Source organism: Drosophila miranda, chromosome XR (assembly GCF_003369915.1).
Source record: "Drosophila miranda strain MSH22 chromosome XR, D.miranda_PacBio2.1, whole genome shotgun sequence".
NCBI lineage: Eukaryota > Metazoa > Arthropoda > Insecta > Diptera > Drosophilidae > Drosophila > Drosophila miranda.
The window spans coordinates 13102650-13123175 of NC_046674.1; the positions used below are offsets into that span (position 1 = coordinate 13102650).

A 20526-nucleotide genomic window follows, 5' to 3' on the forward strand; every position below is an offset into this window, starting at 1 on the left:
AATCTAACAACATATCTATGTAAATTAAATTAAAAACACAAAAAAAAAAAACAACAAGAGCATCTTCCGAGAGCTCCGCGTGAACAGAAAACAGGAAAAAACAAAACCTTTAATAAGCCATAATTCACGGGAGAATATGTGCGCGTTTATTGCCATTCAAAATTCTTGGCGCTAGTTTTTTTTTGTCATTTTTTTGTTGTTGTTTTTGTTGTTGTTTTTGTTGCCCGAAAGCCACAAATTTTGTTCTAAATTTATTGTTGTTTCTGTCAGAAATCTAGTTGGTGGACGACCCTCAAAGCCCAAACAAATAATATACGCAAAATAGAAAACCGACATAGAAATGAATATTTTGAAACATTCGCAAATTGTTGAAAAGCCAAACAAATTTATGCTTGGCCTAAAAATCAAATCTCACTGCGTGATTTTGAGTCATTAGCTGTTTTCGAAGATGGCAAGATTTGTGCTCAGATTCCCTTCAAAGCTTCGGGGGAACTCAGGCGAAACATTGAGTCATGGGCCGCATTTCTTTGGGCACTGAAAGATCTGAAAGATCTGTTCTCTGGTGCACGCTCCATAAAATGTTTCTTTTGGACAACAAAATAGGCATATTCCCAACAAATTGTTAGTGTTTCAAAGTTGGCTCCCAAACAAAAAAATAGAAAAAAATAGAAGAAAATTCTGTTGGATCTTGTTTTATTTATAGATTGAGGAAAAGTACAATTAAAATAGTTTACATTACGCCCAGAGCCAGGCGGCTATTAAAAATTGAGAGAAAACCAAAAATTACCTAATCGAGGCGGCAGCGGCAGCTGGCTGCAGCCACAGGCAGGGGCACAGTCACAGTCACAGGCCTCCTCCATGGCGTATACGTAATATAGTCAAAAATATACCCAAAAACCGATATCCATCTAGAAGATGGAAAGGTACGGCTATGGAATCGTGACGACTATGAGATCTGTGATGGGCACATCCATCAATCGGATTGGGGATGTATCTTTTTTTTGACGCACATCCGTGTGCGAATCGTATCTAGGCTAGAACAACAGTTTTGGGATTCGCCACACAGAAAATTACTCAATAGTTTTCGTGTTTAAAAATAAGCACAAATCGAGAATTGTCATCAATGGGAGAGGAGAGACAGGGCGAGACAGTCAAATAGAGAGAGAGGGCGAGAGAGCGAGCGAGAGAGGCTACGTTGTGCACACGCATCAAAGGCTCAATATGCAAATATCTCTCGCTATATAGTGGATCGTATCCATATATATATAGCAATTGTTGTGCTGCCTGTACAATAATAAACAGACAAAACCGAGAGATCTGAAAAGAAAGAGAGAGTGTAGAGCAGAGCAGAGCAAAAGCATGAAGTCATTTCGCATTTCGTATGGTTATTTTTTTCAAATTTTATGCGAGTACCGATCTGTAGAGCCGTATAACCCGTAGAACCCGTAGAACAGAGCCCGTAGTCGTCCGTCGTCAGACGATCGCCGGCGTTGATAGCGCTCGCAACGAAAGAGGAACACAAATCGAGGAAACGAAGAAAGAACAGCCACAGCTATAACGATCGAACGACCAGCACCCCCCCCCTCGAACGAAACCCCATAACTAACCCACAAAAGCAAAACCCCCAACAAAACGCGTCTCCTCTATATATATCTCTCTCTCTCTCTCTGTCTCTGTCGCCCGTGTCTGTCGTGTTCCGTGTAGAGTTCAAAATGTACAACAAGCTAAAACAATAAAAAATAAACTAGAGAAAGAGAGAGAAACCGAATCGACACACAAAAACAAAAAAGAAAGAAGCAACCTAAACGAGAAAGATTATAAACGCCCACACACAAAAACAAAAAAAAAAGAACTACACGTAGCCGCTAAGCCGACAACAAGAGGAATCCCGGTCCCCAGCCCCAGCCCCAGACGAAGACGAAGGCCCCATCTCACCTACCGCCACCCACCCCACTCGCTCGCTCGCTTCCACCACCGCTAAAAACAGTTAGCCGCCATGGAACGCCGCCAAACCCTAGACTCATCGATGTCTTCGCTCTATTCGGCTGCCTCCTCGAGTCGCCAGATCCAGTCGCAGTCACATCCACAGCCACATCCACAGTCACATCCACAGCTACAGCTCCAGTCACAGCTATCACAGCAGTCACAGCAGTCCCATCCGTCCCCGTCGCAGCTAGACGCCTTCAATTATTCAGCAACAATGTCATCATCATCGCCAACTCCAAGCCAGGCCCTGTCCACAGGCACCACCGCCGCTGCCACCACCACCGCCGCCCCCTCGCTGCGTGCCACAACCATCGGCACTGTTGTCGTCCGCTGCGGACCCATCCAGCTGGTGATAGCGCTCTTACAAGTGAGTTGTACTTACAGAAACACACACAGACACACACACACACACACAGAAAAGAGACCAAGAAATGGGGAATATAGAGATACATATATCTAGATATGGAAGAGGTGTTTGCAGCAGAGGCTTCAGTGTTCGGCAAAGAGATTGAGATAGAGAGAAAGCTCGGCTCTTCAAGTGTTTTTGCAAAAATGCTGAATGCGAAAAGCGATCCGAGAGGACATCTACATAGATTTGGGCTCGAGGGGTTCCCCTTCCCGCTTCCCTAGCGAAAATTCAAAAGATGGAGCATAAATTTCAAGTCCAGATGAACTATTGACTGCCAGAGATACTCGTACGATTTGGTTTTGCGATAGTCAAAGGCTCAGAATGCCAAGGAGTTCATATTTCGAATACAATTTGCTTTTTCGAATAATAATAAGATGCTGGTCATAAAGGATCCACTGGAACTAAGAGTCCTGTGAATACTGATATATTTTCAGCCATAAAAATCACTTTATTCGCCCTGAAGCTCTTGCCATCAAAATGCATTATTTGATGCCCAAAAATATCTCCACAAAATAGAAAATTCAACCCAAAAACATCCATTTGCTGCCTATCAGCTATCGGCATCCATCTGTCAATCAATTATCTTATCAGGCAAACAAAAACATAATTTCTCAGTGAAAACTACAACCGAATGGATGTCAAATCAAAAGTTCTCAATCATTCAATCATTTAATTGAAAAATATATATAATTAGGCCTGGGCCATTGCGGAATGCTCCACATTAGCCCCCGCCACCCCGCCACCCCGCCCTTGGCTGCGGCCCCAAAGACAAACATTTGACTTTAACACTGAAAAATTCATGGGTGTCTAATGCCCAAAACTGGTTTACAGTTCGATGATTGTTTAAACCGGCTTCCCAGCGGCAGCACAGCACAATTTCCGCGCCAATTAGCGGCCCCAAACGGACACAGACGGCGACGACGACGACGACGACGACGGCGACGAGAACAACGAAAGCAAAAGTTGTGGATTGTGGATGCCAGTTATAAATATTTGAAAAACAACATTAAAAAGGTTCAAGGTTGTCTGACATCACACAGAACCGGAGAGCCAGAGAGCCGGAGAGCCGGAGAACCAGGGAACGGGGCAAAAAGAGAGGACGACTAAAACATAGTAAACGTGACAAAAAGAAATGTATCTGCCCAAGAGAAGAGATACTTTCAACAATTAGGCGCAGCTGCTACCTGTCTGGAGGGATCCAAAGGCAAAAATCAACCGCAACCCACAGATGGTTTTTTTTTTGTTTTTTTTGGGGGGTTTCGAACTTGAGCGCGACCTGAACTTGAGATTGAGAAACATATTGCACATTTCTGGGGATGGAGAGGCGAAGCGCTACAAGTTTCATGCCCAACATCCAACACTCCACCATTCAATAATTATTGGCAGCACGGCCTTTTTTTTTTTGGGGTTATTCTTTTGAGATCTCCAACTCCCTCCAGCTCCCGCTCCGTCCTTCTAGTCTTTCGGTTCTGTTCTGTTCTGTTCATTCAAGCAGCGATGGCCATTGAAATCTCTGGCTGCTCTGCACACTTTGTGCCACTTTTTCCCCCATACAGAATTTACTATTGTATGTGTACGAGTCTGTACATAATTCATGCCTCGTCTGCCCCATTCTCGAGTGGTGCCCGTGAGTGTGCTCCATGTGTTAAACATTTCGATTTGATTTACAATTTATTTCTGCTACTTTTTGTAGTGCTCCACGGAATGTGGAGGGGTATGATGGGTTTCGGTGTGCCAAAAGGTAGATGGGACTTGGAAGGCCGCGCTCATACTCAATAGAGCCACATATAATGCTATTGTCTACCTGTTCATCAACTTTCATCTTGATCGGTTAACATTTACCAAATATTTTACTGAATTTTCCTCTTAATACATCAAAAATGCTCTCTAGATATCCAACTATAGGGCATCCTCTAGTCGCCACAACTATTTTGTAAGCTCTCGTTTGCTTTTGTTGTTTTCTAACGCGTCTGCAAATTATGCAGAAACATTTTGTTTCCATTCTTTCAACACGTTTTTCGGCAATTTCCATGAAAATTTAAATTCAGCGACCCCAAAAAAAAAAAAAAAAACTAAATTTAGATCAAAATCTAAATTTCCGCCCGTTCCAGGCAACATTTTTTCATTGATTTGTCGGCCCAAAAACAAAAAAAAAAAAAAACAAAAACAAATAAACATTATTCGTTACCTGTTGGATGTTTGATTCGGGGTCCCAAAAAATCAACAACAACAACGACAAAAAAAGCAAAAGCACGAGAGCCACACACAGATCAATAGATGACTCTCTTGCTCTCTCCCTCTCTCTCTCTCAGGTAAACAAATTAGCAGGGGAAAAAAAATTGAAAATTGAAAAAAATTGAAACTGAAAAAAGAAATAACAAAAGCAGGGGGAAAAAAATAAATACACACACACACAAACAAAAGCAAACCAAACCAAACAAACCTCCTCCCCCGTGCGGGGTGGGGTACGTGAAACAACAAAAGTTTAACACAAGAGAAATACAAAGAAACATATGAGAAAAGAATATATATTTCGATGAGCTCAGTTTCTGTTATTGTTATAAATTCCATGTGGGCGGTGGTTCCTCCAGTGGCGAGGCATGTGGCAGGGTCTGCGCCACCGGATGCTCCCGTTCGTTGAAAATTGATGCTATGTTGCTGCGCTGCATAAGATTAAAGGAACTACTCGCTCCCTACTCAAACACCCCGAAAGTTCTCGCTTAAAACTATGCAAATATGTCAAAAGTTTGCTTCCTTTTTGGGTGGGGGCAGGGGTCTATTATACAGAGAATAATATCAAACTTTCGGCTTGGTTTTCTTTGACCAACTCCCAAACTAAAGTTGAGATATTACTCGCAACATTTTGAATGTTAAGTGGTGTGGAAAATATGAAGGAATCTTTCAAAGTTGTGATCCTGGTGCGGAAGAGAGCTCCACGGCAAAGGAGGTGTCTCTTTGGCACCTGCAAAGTGCGCTGATAATTGATATATCGAATGCTCCGAGTGGAATCCCAGCCCATTCTGCGTTCCATGGCGGAATAGTGAAAGCTCTCACACGATTTCCAATCGCGAGCCCATGAGTGATGGATGGTTGAGGGAGTGTAGTCGTTCCGCCAAAGTAGCTTTCACTGTAGCCACAGGAAGATGTGTGTGTATGCCCCACAAGTTCTACAAAATGTTGCAAGATAATTGAGATGTTTTCAGATAATTGGAGATGTGTGGAAAGATCCCATTGAAGCGGACAAAGAATGAGAAATACCACGCCACATTCCATCCGTTTCTTCCATTCCTTCCGTTCTTCAGTGAATTTTCTTGTCAGCAAATCGTTTGACTGGAAACTTTATTGCCTTGACCAGAATCCACATAAAATCCCTTACCCCACATGTGGGACATGATTTACGTAATCCCCCAACCCGCCCCTTCTTTCGATTAACAAAAATCCCATCAAGGAATGACCAAAGACCCCCGGAAAGACCATTTAGGAACATCAATCTCTGACGCAAAAACTCACTCGATTACAATGTTTGTTGATGCAACACCAAAAATATTTACAAGTGTTTCTTTCAGGGGGAATGGTGGGGAGGGGGGTGGAATGGGTCTCCTTCTTCTTGGCCTGGTTACAAAATGTTTCGTTTTATGGTTCCGCCTTGAAGCCAATTAAAAGGAGAAAAACCCCAAGAAGAAGAAAACATCAAAGGCCTGGAGAAGATTTACATATTTGCTTAGTGATGCTCTCCTAAATAAATAGATTTTCCCTGCGTGTGCCACGGAATATGCCAGACATTAATTGAATGAAATGCGCGAAACTAATTTGACTTGTTGGAGCCGCATCCAAGGGGCGGTGGAGGAGGCAGGAGTGCTATAGTGAAGGAATTGGGGCGCAACAGGCGACCTGCTTTTCGGGAGGGGGGGACGATCTGCTCTGATTTGCAATCGAGGAAAAGCCCAGAAAAGGCGATGGCTATGGCGATGGCGATGTGCAAGCGATGGAAAAACTCTAATTGAATTTATGGCATTTTCATTTGTAAAAGTCGCACACACAGCTTTTCACTCATAAATTGCTTAGACATATGAGCGTGTACTTATGCACGGCACTGTCCGTCCATCCGTCCGTCCATCTGTCTGTCTCTTTTTGCAAGAGTTATGTGCCATGGCTTTGGCTTTGGGCCTGGCGTGGGTGAAACGGCTGCAGCTGCGCAGTGCCAAAAGAAAGAGTTCTCTCTCTTCCGCAGAGACAGGGAGAAAGAGAGACAGGGAGAGAGAGAGCTGAGAAAGCCGTGCGGCGGCTAAAAGAAATGTTTACGACGCCTGGCAGGCACATAAATTTACGCATGGAAAAGCTTGCGCATTCCTCTCACAAACACAAATACAAACGGAGACACACAGTGCCGCCGAGACGTGTTCGCATGGGCAGAGACGGGGCAGGACCCCGCGTCACAGGGTTGCAATCAAGTCACTGCTTTCTGTGATTTGTCACTGTGATTTATGGCCCATTTGCCCGAGAGACGTACGAGGCGGGGGCGTGGCCTGCCATTTTCCCTTGGAACAGATATGCGGCCACAGCAAATCACTGGAGCACAGCTAGGGGTTGTGGAAAAGGGTGATTTTTTGAGTAACACTTTCTCTAAATTGGCATCATAATTTCTTTAGGATAATACCATTCTGGTTGGAAGGGGAAAATGAACCTATAAACACTACTTCCCTGGGAATATCTGTGCCTACCAAAATCTATAAAAATCCCATTCAAATCCCAAAGAAACTCCCTTCCTTTGAGCAAAGAGGGGACGCGGCGACGCAGTCACCTCTCAGTCACTGTTTCTCCAATGTAAATCACATCCAACAGCCACTCTTGATGTCGTGTCACCCGTGAATGGGGCTGTAAATCTTATCAGTAATTGAAAAATTCCAGCCCTAACCGACAGGCCAAGAGTTGGCGCTGGCGATGGAGTTGGAGCTGAAGCTGGCGATGGTGCCAGTGGGGAATGTCAACATTTTCAAGCGCTAAAAAATAATGTATTCTATGCGCAGACGCAGTCGGAGGCTCCTCTGCTGCCCCTTGGATGGGGATCTCTGATCGGATTGGAGTCGACTGGAGTCCAACCAAAGCCATGCCTTGCGGGATATGTGTGCGCGGTGCTGCGCCGGGCTGTATCTATCTATCTAGTGGCTTTAATGCACAGCTGCTACTTAGCGAAAACTGACAAAACAGTTTGGCACGCACTGATTGATAAGCGAACGGGAAACGAGTCGAGGAGGAGGTGGATCTGCCTCCAGTGGGGCATAAATTTCGCCACAGCCAGCTGCTGTAATTACCGCGCAAAGGAGAAGGCGAAGGCGCAGCAGCAGCCACAGCCACAGCGTGGCAGAGTCGCAGATCCGCCGATGGAGGCACGTTTCGTAGAGTTAGAGACGCGAAATATATTGCATGTTTACATGAAAACTGATATTCGCCGATAAACGTTCAATGAAAGTCGCGCTGTGCAGCGGCGGAGTCGACTCCTCCTTCTGTGGCTGCAGCAAGAGTCGTGGCCAGCAATTTGTAGAAACAATTATAGAAATTATCTCTCATTTTTTTTTTGCGAATTAAATTGAAATTTAAATTGCATTCGATGGCGGCCGGCCTCCCATAATCGTATCTCGTACGAGAGAGTATCTCTGGCCTGGGAAAGTGCGACCTAGAAAAACCCCAAAGCCCGAACCTGAACACAAATTTGTTGCTGTTTTATGTTTATAACGATATATTGTGTATTTATAGAACTCAAAAGTCTGACATCACTCGCCAAAGCACACACGACAGCCCTGCCATGCCGTGCGATGCGATGCGATGCGAGTGTGATGGATGATGACGCTGATTTGATGATCTGAGAATGATGCGAAAAAGCCAGCACTAACCTTTTGTTAATAGAACATCACAGCACTACATTTGTTTGTTGCTTTTTGTGCTTTGTTTTATGACAAAAATCAAGTTGGGTTTTAATGGAAGGCGCGTCGGAGCGTGGCAGAGGAGTGGCAGAGGGGCGGAGGGGTATTGAGTGCCCCCAAAGTAAATACTCGAATACATTTGCATATTCTCGTGTTGTCGTATTTGTACAATACATTAATGCTGCCACGATGAGTATATTTGCCGTCTGTATCGGAGGCACACAGACACACGGCACACAGCCCCATGCAAATGCTAATGTTAATAGGGACTTTTATTAGTTTTTGGCCTGATATTTGTATAAACTTTTTATGGTACACATTTCCCTATAAACCGACAGACAGACAGACAGACATTTGATTTATGTCACTTTAATGAGCCTTGTATTCAATCATGTATTCAATTAGCTTTTACCTTTAATCGAGAGCACAAGCTGCCCATAAAAATGGTGCTCTTTCCCCCCCAAGGCGGAGAGACACGACATTTGAGTGTGTTCAGTTGTTCATTTGTTCATTTTCTCGTTTGTGCTGTGCCGATGAACACGTATTTAATTTTCACACAAAATGTATGCAAATATTAGGTCAGGGTTCGGTCGATGAACTCTTAACTCTGAGTATTGCAAATAAATTGCGAATTTAATTCGATTTTTCTGCCTAACAGGGAATTTATTAATGCTTGAGGGGGTTTTTTGGAAAGAAAAACAAACGAAGAGTGCTGCTTAGAGGAAATTAGGGAAAACCCAGGGGTTCCATGGGTGGGGGTCACACAGACAACCTCTAGGGCTTCTCACCCACTCTATGCAATGAAAACTAGAATCGAAGAGTCCCATTCCTCCTCTCAGACAGACGGCTGAAACAAAGGTCTTTGCGACCGGTCCCGAGAATGCAAAAACAAAATAACTCGAGTCTCGATGATTAGGGATCTTCTGGTCAACAAATACAAACTTAGATGGAAAAAATAGTTTAAAAAACCCATAAAAAACCTGGGAGGGCATTTCCGTACGTGCTGATTGGCTTTGACCACACATAAGGGGTACTCGGGTAAACTTTCAAACTTAAAATGTGAAAAAACCAACTTAATTTTTGGTCATTCCTTCAATGAAAGCCGCAAAGAAAGAAGTCAGAAATCTCTCATTGAAACTGGCTCTAAGCATACATAGAGGGTATTTGTGTACATGCTGAATCGCTGAATCGAAAATCGGATCTTGTTTCCATCCATAATTAAATAGTCTCCCATATAGAAGGATCTGGAGCCCACACTTTTCAACTGCCTCTCGATCGGGGCATATAAATCCTGCAAAATCAAGCCAACGCCTCCACAAAAATGGCTATTCCCCAATTAAATCAACGATCGGATCGGGCTGGCACTCGGGGATTACGTGGCCAATGGTTTGGGGGGTCGAGCGGGCAGGTTCGTAATGAAAGAGCGGCGGCGGCATTGCGGCATTGCGGCGCTCCATAAAAATGCGCAATGATTTCATACAAAACGATAAGAACGAACCACAGAGGGGGAGGGGGGGAGGTGGGACAGAGCCAGAACCAAGGTAATTTCATATCGAAATCGTGTTCTATCCGCTGCCACAAAGTATTAATTTAAAAGCCAAAAACGTGTTTGGCGTTAAGCGCCTCTGAAAGTGGACGATGGACGGACCTCCGGACCTCCGCTTGATCTTGTTCCCTCCCGATCGACTGTTGTTTTGTTAGAGCCGGGGGGGCTTTTGGGGCATTATATCATCGGCTATGCCACCCGTCTCCCCACCACCACACCGAAAGTCTCTTCTACTTCCGCCTCGGTCGTACTTTGGGGATTGCACAAGTGCCGCACATGCGCCTTGGCCGACGAAATGTCTTCGAAATGCAGTCTTAACGGCTCGGTGCGTGCAAAAAGACGAAAAACACTTGAAATACGATTCAGATGCAGATTCAGGAGTAGGAGAGGGGGCGCCTGGCCATATGCATAATGGTTTACGAGTGATGCATAAAAGTACGTCGTCTCGTTATGGCCTGGCGCGGCGCGGAGCGGGGCGGGGGGGAGGCGTGGGGTGGGGGGCTGTTTACTATATAGTGATGTCATACCATTTATGGTTCATATTTCAGTTAGACGGTGCCCGTCCCGCTAGGCCGTCCCGGCCCCGCTTTTGGCTTTAATTTATTCAAAGTTTGTGAGAATTATCATTTTGCATATTGAAAACTCACTCACGTAGCATTGAGTCAGTGACTCCATCGAATGATCTCCGATCGGAACGGATCGAAACGGGGCACCACATTTAGTTTAATCGTGTGGCTATTCAATGGTTTTGTAAATTGATTGATTGTCGGTCATTAGATCGTTAAATCGAATGGCAAGAGTCACAAAATAAATGGTAAATCGCCCACGCAAGAGCCCCCCCCCAAAAGCCAGCCAGTTCTCCTCTTCTGCTGCTGCTGCTGTGTATCTTCTGTGGCATGTGGCACTTTCCACATACACAGCAGCGCTCTGTTCGGTTCGGTTCTGTTCCATGTATCGACACATGCTCATCCCAACAGGAAAACCTAACGGATGCCATTACCATAAACAGCCAGTGTTGACCTTCATTGCAATCAAACAGAACAGAGAAGAGTGGAGCTGCTGCTGGCACGAGTGGAGCTGCTGCGGCTGTGGCTGCCACAAGTAGTGCTCCTGCCGCCGCTGCTGCTTCTGGCGGCGGTTGTGCCTATCCAAAATTAGAAGCTGCTCTGTGCAGCATTGTCGTTTTGCTCTTAAGCAGGTTTTTGGCGACAAGTTTTCATGAATGAGAAATGCAGACACACGAGTGTGGCCGCTGCTGGCTGGGAGCCCAGGAACGTGACTCGAAAACAGGGCGAACAGAAGAATTCCTTGAGCAAACTTGTGGGAGAAAACTTTCTTCATCGTTTCATCTTCGATAATCTTTTGCAGAGTCCCGAGAAGATCTACATCAAAGTCGTCGAGCTGGAGCCAAAGATCACGTCGCTGGGCGAGAATCTCGAAGAGTCCGTGCGCATGCAGCGGGAGCACGATGATACCCTGCGAAATCTGCAGGTAAGCCAGAGACCCAGCTTCGAGAGAGCCCCCGTCTAAAGCCCCTCTGACACCCCGCCCTCTAGAGCCTGCCCGGACCGATGGACGAGTTCGTGCAGAAGGCCGACAAGCTGCTGGCCAGCAAGAGGATCAGCTCGGAGCTGGTCAACGCCATGGCCGACACCTTGAACGTCATCTGGCAGGACATCCTGAACCTGCTGCAGGACCGGCAGCACATTCTGCTGCTCTGCACACAGTTCCACGACAAAATGACGCAGTGCTTCAGGCGCATGGACCAGCTGGAGATGGCCTGCAGCGAGACCCAGCAGCCGATGGATGTGCCGCATGTGCAGGAGTTCCTCAGCAGATTCAAGCAGCTGAGGATCGACATGCTCACGGGCGTGATGGCCGCCCTGAAGGACGGCAACGAGCTGCTCTCGCAGCTGGAGGAGCTGGAGAAGCTGGAGACCCTGGACACGCGGCCCGAGCACATCAAGCGGGACGCCACGCGGGCCGTCCACCAGGTGCAGCAGTGGCTGGAGGCCCTGCACGACCGCAGGAACGACCTGGAGGTCGCCTGGCAGACGCGCAAGACACAGATGGAGCAGTGCCTGGCCCTGGGCCTGCTCGGACGAGAGCTGATCGACCTGGAGGCGGCCCTGCAGAAGGCCAGGATGGACCTCAACACCATGTACAGCCTCGGGGAGTGCGAGCACACGGCCAACGAGATGCTGGCCCGGTACAGGGAGTGGAAGCAGCAGGCGCTGCTCCTTCGCGATCGTGCGCTGAAGATCACCCGCGCCAAGGAGAAGGTCCAGTCGGCGGGTCTCTTTTCGGGGGACGAGGCCTGTGCCCGGGCCTATGCCGTCCTCAGCGGCTGCACCGAGCACCTGGATCTCGTGGATCAGCGCGAGCACTGGCTGCACCAGTCGCGGGAGTTCTTCGCCAAGGCCGAGCACACGCTCAGTGTCCTGGAGAAGCTGGAGCTGGAGCTGGCGAGCGTCAAGCTGCCGCCGAACTCCCCCGAGAGCTATGCCATGTTCTCCAAGGTGGAGCGCGACGTGCGAAGCTTCACCGAGGAGCCGCTGCGACTAGGCTACGGCATCTTGGACGAGGTGGGCCGCACGCAACCGGAGACGCAGGGCGTCAAGCGGGTCCTCGACGAGCTGGAGAACCGCAAGGCCTACATCGAGGGCATCTGTGCGCACAGCAGCGAGGACCAGCAGAAGGTGCAGCGAGCCCTCGCCGAGTTCCTCGCCCAGCACAACGAGCTCCTGGCCTGGCTGCGGGCCTCCGGGCAGCTGCATCTCCAACAGAGCGTGGACATGGGCCGGAATCTGCAGCAGTCGAAGCAGTTCCTCCTGCAGCATCACGAGCTAATGCAGGACTTGGAGGTGAGTCCAGAGACACTATTAAACCCCATTAAGACTCAAACTCAAACGAACCCCCTTTCCGTTTCCGTTTCCGTTTCCCTCTGCCAGATCAAGGGAGAACTCATCAACCTACTCCTCGAGAGCATCAAAGTCCACTTGGAGTCGCTGAGCCCTCAGCAGCGCTACGATGTCGACTCGAAGGCCGAGTCCCTGCACAAGCACTGGATCGAACTCAAGGATCTGGTGCTGAAGCGCGTCGACTACGTCTCCCTGCTGATCGAGTTCTTCGAGCAGGCCAACGAGCTCTCTAGTCAGCTGAATCACCTGCAGCGCCAGCTCCAGCAGACGCCCGACGAGCACAAGCTGCAGTTCCTCCAGGCCACATGGTCCAACATTATCCTGACCTTCAGCGAGCTCAAGTCCCGCGGACAGCGATTCATCAACTTGAAAGTCGGTATCCCCGTGGGCCCCAGGGAGGGAGAATCTTTTATTTTTAAGACCAAGTCGTTTTTTTGGAATTCTCTGAGAGCATTGCGCCACTTTTGCATGTCCCGCTTGTCGCACAGAATCTTTGCCATGCTTCGCCTTCGAGCCGCTGACAGCTGCCACATTTGCACGCTGCAACCGCTGTCTAATGCTGCTCTGAAAAGCATAAACCATCTGCACATAGACTATGGGAGTACAATAGCTGTGTCGGCACAAAAGTATCTGCCCAGAATAGGGGTACGCTGGCTATGGCAAGGGCTTCGAGTGGAACTGCATCTGAAGTGTAGAAAGAGTGAATGGATAACCCATCTTCAGCCTTAAATTCGATTGGAAATATCTGTAGATCCACTATAAAGACCATTTATGGAATAGAAAAGGATAGAGCAAAGTGGGAGAGTGAGAGAGAGGCATGAAAACGGCCTGCAAAGCTACTCTGTAAAAGAGAGAGGTAGAGGGAGAGAAAGGACGCGAGGCAGTGGCGTCAGCAGCGGGAAGTTTGTATTATGAACTTCTGGCGATAATCTCGCAAATAAGATTGTTCTTTATAATTCAGGGCTTACGGAGCTCTCATATCATCCAAGTTGTGGCTTCGTAACATCTGAAAACCCTATTTATTAAAGCCAGGGGACTTTCGTAGTGCCTTGGAGCATTCTCCATTTGAAATCCTTTCAACAGAAACTGCAAATCGGTTGCAGATATCATTTTAGAGTCTCTCAATCTTAGCTCTAATAAAAAGAGTATCTTTTATAGGGTATTCCCCTCTAAACTCCAACTTTTACTGAATAAAGCTGTCAATTCAATGCAGAGATCCACAGATTTTGAGCTCCAGATTCACAACATCTTCAAAATGAGTATTCCAAGAAAGATGGAAATCGATTGCGGAGATCTCCATGATCTAGGATAGAAATCCCACACAAATTTTCATGAAAATTTGCTAAAGAATAACGTCCAAAAGAGGCATCAATATCTGCACTAAATGAGTATTAAAATTGAAGAAGTCTTTCCGAAAGCTTTCCCGACTCCAAAGATGCATTAGATCAGCGAAAAAGTCTTCCGACTTGCCTTCCCTTTGAAGAGAACGTACAAATTCAGTGCAGAGATCCACAGAAGTCCAGCTCCAGCGTATCCCCACATCGATTCCAATGAAAACTAGCTGCAGATACACTGCAGAAAAGCACATTAGGTGTTCCAGCTTCAGTTTAATCCTCTAGCAATGCCCGTCAGAGTTCTCATCTCCGAAAGAGTATTCGAACTTCAATTTCCATGCCAGAGATTGGATCCTTTGGCTTTTCGTGGCCCATAAATTATCAACAATATGATTTGGTTGGCCATAAACATCTATTCGAAACGACAACGTCGTCATTTGGCCCCATCCATAGCCCCATATGTGCGTTTCGAGTAAAACATGAAACCGGGAAGAAAACGAAAGAGAGCCAACAGCCGCAAAAGAAAATTTTGAAATTAGAAAATTTCGCTGCTGCTGCTTCGGCTGGTGGTGGCTGTATTTCGAGTTTTCCTTCCTTCTGTTTCTGTTTCTGGTTCGAGTTTTCCTCTCGAGTTGAGTCCATAAATAAAAGCAAAGCAATTTGCGCGCTGCGAGGGCTATAGATAGGTCTGTCTCTAGACTCGGGTCTCTAGATTCTGGTCTCTGGTCTCTGGCATGGCCTGGACTCTCCTCGGATTTGGATGTGGATATGGTGTTGTGGCCAGAACGCACCAGACCCTGGCCAAAGGCAGATGCGTTGTGCCACGCGCCGTTGTACAAAAAGAAAAAACCACTGCGACACTTGACGAAGCAGAAGCAGAAGCTGAAGAACCAAAATAAAATAAGGAAAAACTAATTTTTTCCATTTATTTATTTTTTTTTTGTCTATGCTATTTTTGGTGCTGCACACACGCACACACACGCATACATAGATTGTGGATCCATATCTCGAGACGAAATCCTCGACGCAGGCAGTGGAAGAGACGCTGAACGGTTTCAGTAAGCGGCAGTGCGACGTGACGAGCAGTTTGGAGAATTGGACAACGACCATCCAGGAGAAGCGAGAAGTTGAATATCTGCTAGAGAAAGTCATGAGCGATAACGAGGAGGTATGTAGAAGAGGCGCTGGTCCCTGCCCCTGCCCCTGCCCCTGCCCTGAATCGAACTCTCTTTTCCCAGACGGTTGCCAAGAGCACCCAGGTGGACACCCAATTGTATCCCGTCTTCGGTTCCCCCTCGGTGGACACGAAGCAACTGCTGTCGGGCATACGGGAGAAGCTCAGCTTCGTCGGCCAGGACATTGAGCGGGCCCAGGACGAGATCCAGCACCGCATTCAGACCACCCTGAGCATCCAGACCAAGGACCAGCAGTCGCTGGCCAAAATCGAGCAGGTGATCAACAATCTGCGCATGCTGAAGGCCCGCCTCGACGGCATCAAGTACGACTATCGCACTCTCATCGAGAGCGTGCTGCTCTTCCTGGAGAACATTGCGCAGCTGCGAAACGAGATCGATGAGTATTTCGCGAGGCAGCACCCGTCCCCATCCCAATCGTCGGGCAGTGTGGAGCGCAGCATTGCAGAGCACGAGAGATTCCGCGATCATTGCATGGATAAATTTAGATCGTTAATCACACAATCCGAACTGCTGATCGATCGGGTGCGCGTGCTGGAGCCGCCGGGGGCACGCGAAATCGACACCGATCGCATTTTGAAGTTGTTGGAGATTCTGCGCATTCACTTCGAGACGCAGTGCAGTGCCAGAATGTCGTCGCTCGAGCGGCTCGAGAAGATCGAGCAGTTCCGCAACGATCTGGAGGACATCGATCGGAGTCTGGACAGCGTCAGCAAGCAGCTGCACGACATCAATGGCCAGAGTGTCGATAGTCTGGCGGCGGCCAAGACCACATCGCTGGCATTTGAGTATTTTGAACGTACCATTGAGGTGAGTGAACCCCCGCCCGAGTGCAAGTGGAAGATCCCTGTTGTATTGAGGTGGGTTATGTTTATACACAAGACTGAAGAAAAAAACCAAACAAAACAGAGAGCAGATCTCTTTGGTTATTTTATGATTTAATGATCCATTTTCTATAGTGTTCAATGCCCAAGCAATTGAAATCGACTCGCCATCAGCAACGCTGGGGCCAAACAGCCCACACTCTCGAGGTAGATGGAAAGATAGATAGATAGATAGATAGATAGATACTTGTAGAATAGATATATGTATATATCTACCACCCTGCCGCCGCCACCCCCTGCTGCATGAGCAAAACAGAGTTCTGAACACCCAAAAAAAACATTCATCAGATTTCCAAATGACATTTTTCGAAAAAATACTCTCTCGGGCGCATCGCAACTTTGAAAATGTTGTAGCTGTCAGCGGATGGGCATGGGGCATGGGGAATGGGGGATGCCTTAGAGATAGACAGCGGCAGCTGTCGTTAGTTTGTAATTAAAAACTTTTGAAATACATCTTTGCATAACGAGAGATACAGATACAGACATAGATACAGCTACAGATACAGATACACACAACATTTAGAATGCTGGCACGTTTCTATTGCACTTTCTGCTTTTTGGCATTTGAGGGAAAGATACTTTTAGATGGAGATCCGCTGCTTGGCTGCACTTTTCCCCCGTTTTCTTGTGCCCCCAGACGCTTCCCCGCATTTACTCGCCTTTTGAGCATATTTTCCATGCTTTTCCCTCCATTTAGCTGCTCGAGAAACGCATCGAAAAGTTCACAGATTCGACGAGCCAGCAGCTGCTGATCACGAATCCCGAAAGCGAACAGTACGTCAAGGAGGAGCTCCGTAAACTCAACGACAAGTGGCAGGGCTTCAAGGATCAGGTGAAGCAGAAACGAAAGAGCCTCAATCAGGCCACAGAGTTCTTCGAGGTTGTCGAAAAGGTAACGCCAGCGCCAAGAAACTCTCCCTAAGACCCATTCTAATCCGAGGATTCCTTCAGATCGATGCCGAATATCGGGAGATCAGCTATTTCTACAGCAGCGTCTCCAACAAGGTCCCGTATCTGCGCGACTCTGTGGAGGCGGCCAACCTCGTCAACGACATCGAGAACTATGTCACAAGTCGGGAGCCGGGACTGCGCTCGAAGCTGGACAGTGCCTCGCAGTGCGCCCACGACATGAGCAAGGTGTCGGCGCTCTACAACGATGTGATGAACATCTTCCAGTCCTTCATCAAGCTCAAAATGGACATCAACATTGTGCAGGAGCGCCTGAACCAGGAGCAGCGACAGCGGGAGCAGAGGGAGCGCGACTCGCGCGATCAGGCGGAACGGGAGAAGGCCATGCGCGAGGCAGAGGCCAGGGAGCGCGCGGCCAGGGAGGAGCAGGCCCGTCTGGAGAGCCAGCGACAGCAGGCGGCCATCGAGCAGGCCCAAAGGGAGCTGGTGGCCCGGGAGCTGGCGCTGCGCGAGCAGGCCGTTCGCGAGGAGGAGTCCCGGCTGAAGGCCGTGCGGGAGCAGGCCGCCCGGGAGCAACTGGCCCGGGCACAGGCGGCCCGCGAGGAGGAGATGCGCATTCAAACGCTGCGGGAGATTGCCAAGCGCGAGGAGGAGGCCCGTCTGCACAGCAAGCGCGAGGAGGAGATCCGAATCAAGCGCGAGGACGAGTCGCGCGCCAAGCGCGAGGAGGAGGCCCGCATTCAGCGCGAGGAGATCACGCGCCTGCAAACACTGCGCGACCAGGTGGACCAGCAGCGCATCGTCACCGAGAACATCCGCAAGGACATCCAGGTGAACTCCATCTTCACGGAGCTGCGCTACGCCTCGCCGCTGTTCGTGCGCCCCCTCAAGGACGCCGTGACCCGCGAGGGCGATCGATTCGTGTTCGAGTGCGAGGTCACCGGCACACCAGAGCCCGCCGTCGAGTGGTTCAAGGACGGCATCAGCATCCTGAGCCACGCCGACTACAAGACCAGCCTCGACAAGGGCATCTGTCGCCTGGTGATCGAGGAGACCTTCGCCGCCGACTCGGCGCGCTTCAGCTGCCGGGCCTCCAACCTGGTGGGCACCTGCGACACCAATGCCACGCTGGCAGTGCGCGAGAATGCCGCAGAGGTGCAGCTGGTGCCGCCCCGCATACTGCGGTTCCTCGAGAGCGGCAAGGCCACCGAGGGCAGCTCCTTCCAGTTCGGCTGCATCGTCGCGGGGGTGCCCCTGCCCACGGTGCAGTGGTTCAAGAACGACAAGTGCATCGACGACTCGCCGGACTATGTCATCAGCTACAACAACGGCGAGGCCACGCTCCGCTTCGAGGAGGTCTTCCTCGAGGACGACGCGGTGTACACCTGCAGTGCCTCCAATCCGGCGGGCATCGAGCACTGTTCCGCCAGCCTGATTGTAGAACGTAAGTGCAAAACTGAAAACCATCGCCATATGGATCGATCTCCTAAAAGTATGCTCTATTTCCCCACAGCTTTGGAGCCCACAGAACTCCCCAGCTTCAAGGTTCCGCTGTCGAATGCCATGGCCCGCGTGGGCCAAAAGATCAAGCTGGAGGCCGTCGTGAGTGGCATACCCCGACCGGACATCTGCTGGGTGCACAATGGCAAGCCGTTCCAGCCACGCGATGCAAAGGTGAGTTTTCACTTCTACCACATTTCGTGGGGTCAAAAATCCCATTCAAAATACTCAATTTTGTTAAAATATATTTATCTGTGGATAGATAATCTTTTGAAAAAACTCATCTGTTGGGATTTATTGGAATTTTTCTTTGTATTTTTGCACGGTACTTTTTTCGGAATTCCATCTTTTGTTCTTAAAAAATTAAAACATTTTGTGTGGATTTAAGAAGAAAGATTTTTTTGTTTGGCACACAGGATACGGAGATACTCTAATGAGAAGAATCCTAATAGTAATTCTAGTGAGGGGGGAAGAGAAATGATAGATTGACCATCTATGATATTTTTAGATTTAAACTAAAACCAAACGAAACTTTAAAGATTTTTTAAATACTTCAATAGAAGGTCCTTGATGATCGACGATATAACAGGAAAATACTAAAAAAAAATACAAAACAAATACCAGAAAAATACCAAAAATAAAATACAAAAAAAATATATATAGAATTTAACAAATCGAGACAAAAACCAGAAAAATACAATCAAAATATACCAACAATATTAATACTAAAATAATAGAAATACATATCGTAATACTAGTCAAAATTAACAAGAAAAATATTAGGAATAAAATCAAGAAAATACTCAATATATATTAGAAAATACCAGAAAAATACTACCAAAACTAAATACTGAAATAGAATGACATCTACTGGCATAATACAAGAACGATAGCAGAATCGTAGTCCCCTATAAATACTAGTTTTGAGAAGTCTTCCAGTTGAATTTTCGAAAAATGTTGACCTATTTTCGGCCCTGGAATACTTTCTTTCCGACCCATTTCCCCGCCCCAGAACTTCCGATCAACAATGCAAGATCCCCAGCAAAGCAAAGAGTAAACAAAAATTCCAAGTAAAATAAAATGCCACCAAGTACAATCCTCCCCAGCCCCCCAATCGCCATGCCGCCCCCCTCGACAACTGTCTGGCGATTTCCATATAGACAGTGCCATAGACGTTTGTACATACTATGTATATTCGCGGTATATACTGTACACAAATTTTGGCTGGAAAGAAAAAGAGACCAGAGAATATCGAAATAATTCTATAATTTGTGGTTCTGTGGGCGTTTTCCAAAATTTGGAAAAGAAAATATCATCATGTTTTAGTTGCTCAGATCGGGATCGAGAACGGACTGACGTCAGTGGCGGATGAATGCGTAGACGCATCAGACGGGGCGTTCCCTTGGCTAATGATCTAGTACACATCGACAACATCCTCTGGCTCTGTCTCTGTCTCTGTCACTTGCCACTGGTCAGCATTTTGGGTTGCAAACACACACACACACAGAGAGAGAGTAAATTCAAGGCAAACATTTCTGAAAATACGCCAACGCACTTTATCTTTCGTTGCAATTTAGAGAACATATAGCGGCCATATAATATCTAATATCTAATAGCTGCAACTTTTTGGCAGCTACCACTCGCCGCAGACTCTGCAACGAGCCGTGCAACGTGGCAAATTCAATTCACCACAGTGTGGCAGTCACAGTCAGTCCATCCCCTCCCCCCCACCAAGAATCACCCCAAGAATCTCCTAACCCGGGATATCGCGCGTCAGGCAATTTGTTTATTGTGGGCGCCAACATTGTATATACAAATTTGCAAAAGATATAGATACATATGTGTATACGAGTATTCAGCGAAAAAATTGGCAAAAAAATTCAGAAATGACTTCATTGGCCGCACTTTTTAATTGCCATTCTG

General features: G+C 47.6%; 1 protein-coding gene across 9 annotated transcripts in view; it reads left to right on the forward strand.

Moving 5' to 3' along the window:
• The first annotated feature begins 1384 nt into the window (after window positions 1-1384).
• LOC108151049 (titin-like) overlaps window positions 1385-20526 on the forward strand; it is a 123307-nt gene continuing 104165 nt past the window's right edge. For 2 of the 9 annotated variants that reach the window (XM_033386295.1, XM_033386296.1), the window contains exons 1-9: window positions 1385-2353; window positions 11231-11353; window positions 11419-13155; window positions 15109-15285; window positions 15356-16120; window positions 16270-16341; window positions 16892-17086; window positions 17146-18547; window positions 18617-18777. In XM_033386295.1, coding sequence (XP_033242186.1) covers window positions 1997-2353; window positions 11231-11353; window positions 11419-13155; window positions 15109-15285; window positions 15356-16120; window positions 16270-16341; window positions 16892-17086; window positions 17146-18547; window positions 18617-18777 — 4989 coding nt within the window. In that variant the 5' untranslated portion in view covers window positions 1385-1996. The remainder of the gene's footprint in view (window positions 2354-11230; window positions 11354-11418; window positions 13156-15108; window positions 15286-15355; window positions 16121-16269; window positions 16342-16891; window positions 17087-17145; window positions 18548-18616; window positions 18778-20526) is intronic. The other 7 variants (XM_033386304.1, XM_033386297.1, XM_033386299.1 and 4 more) reach the window with 7 other exon arrangements.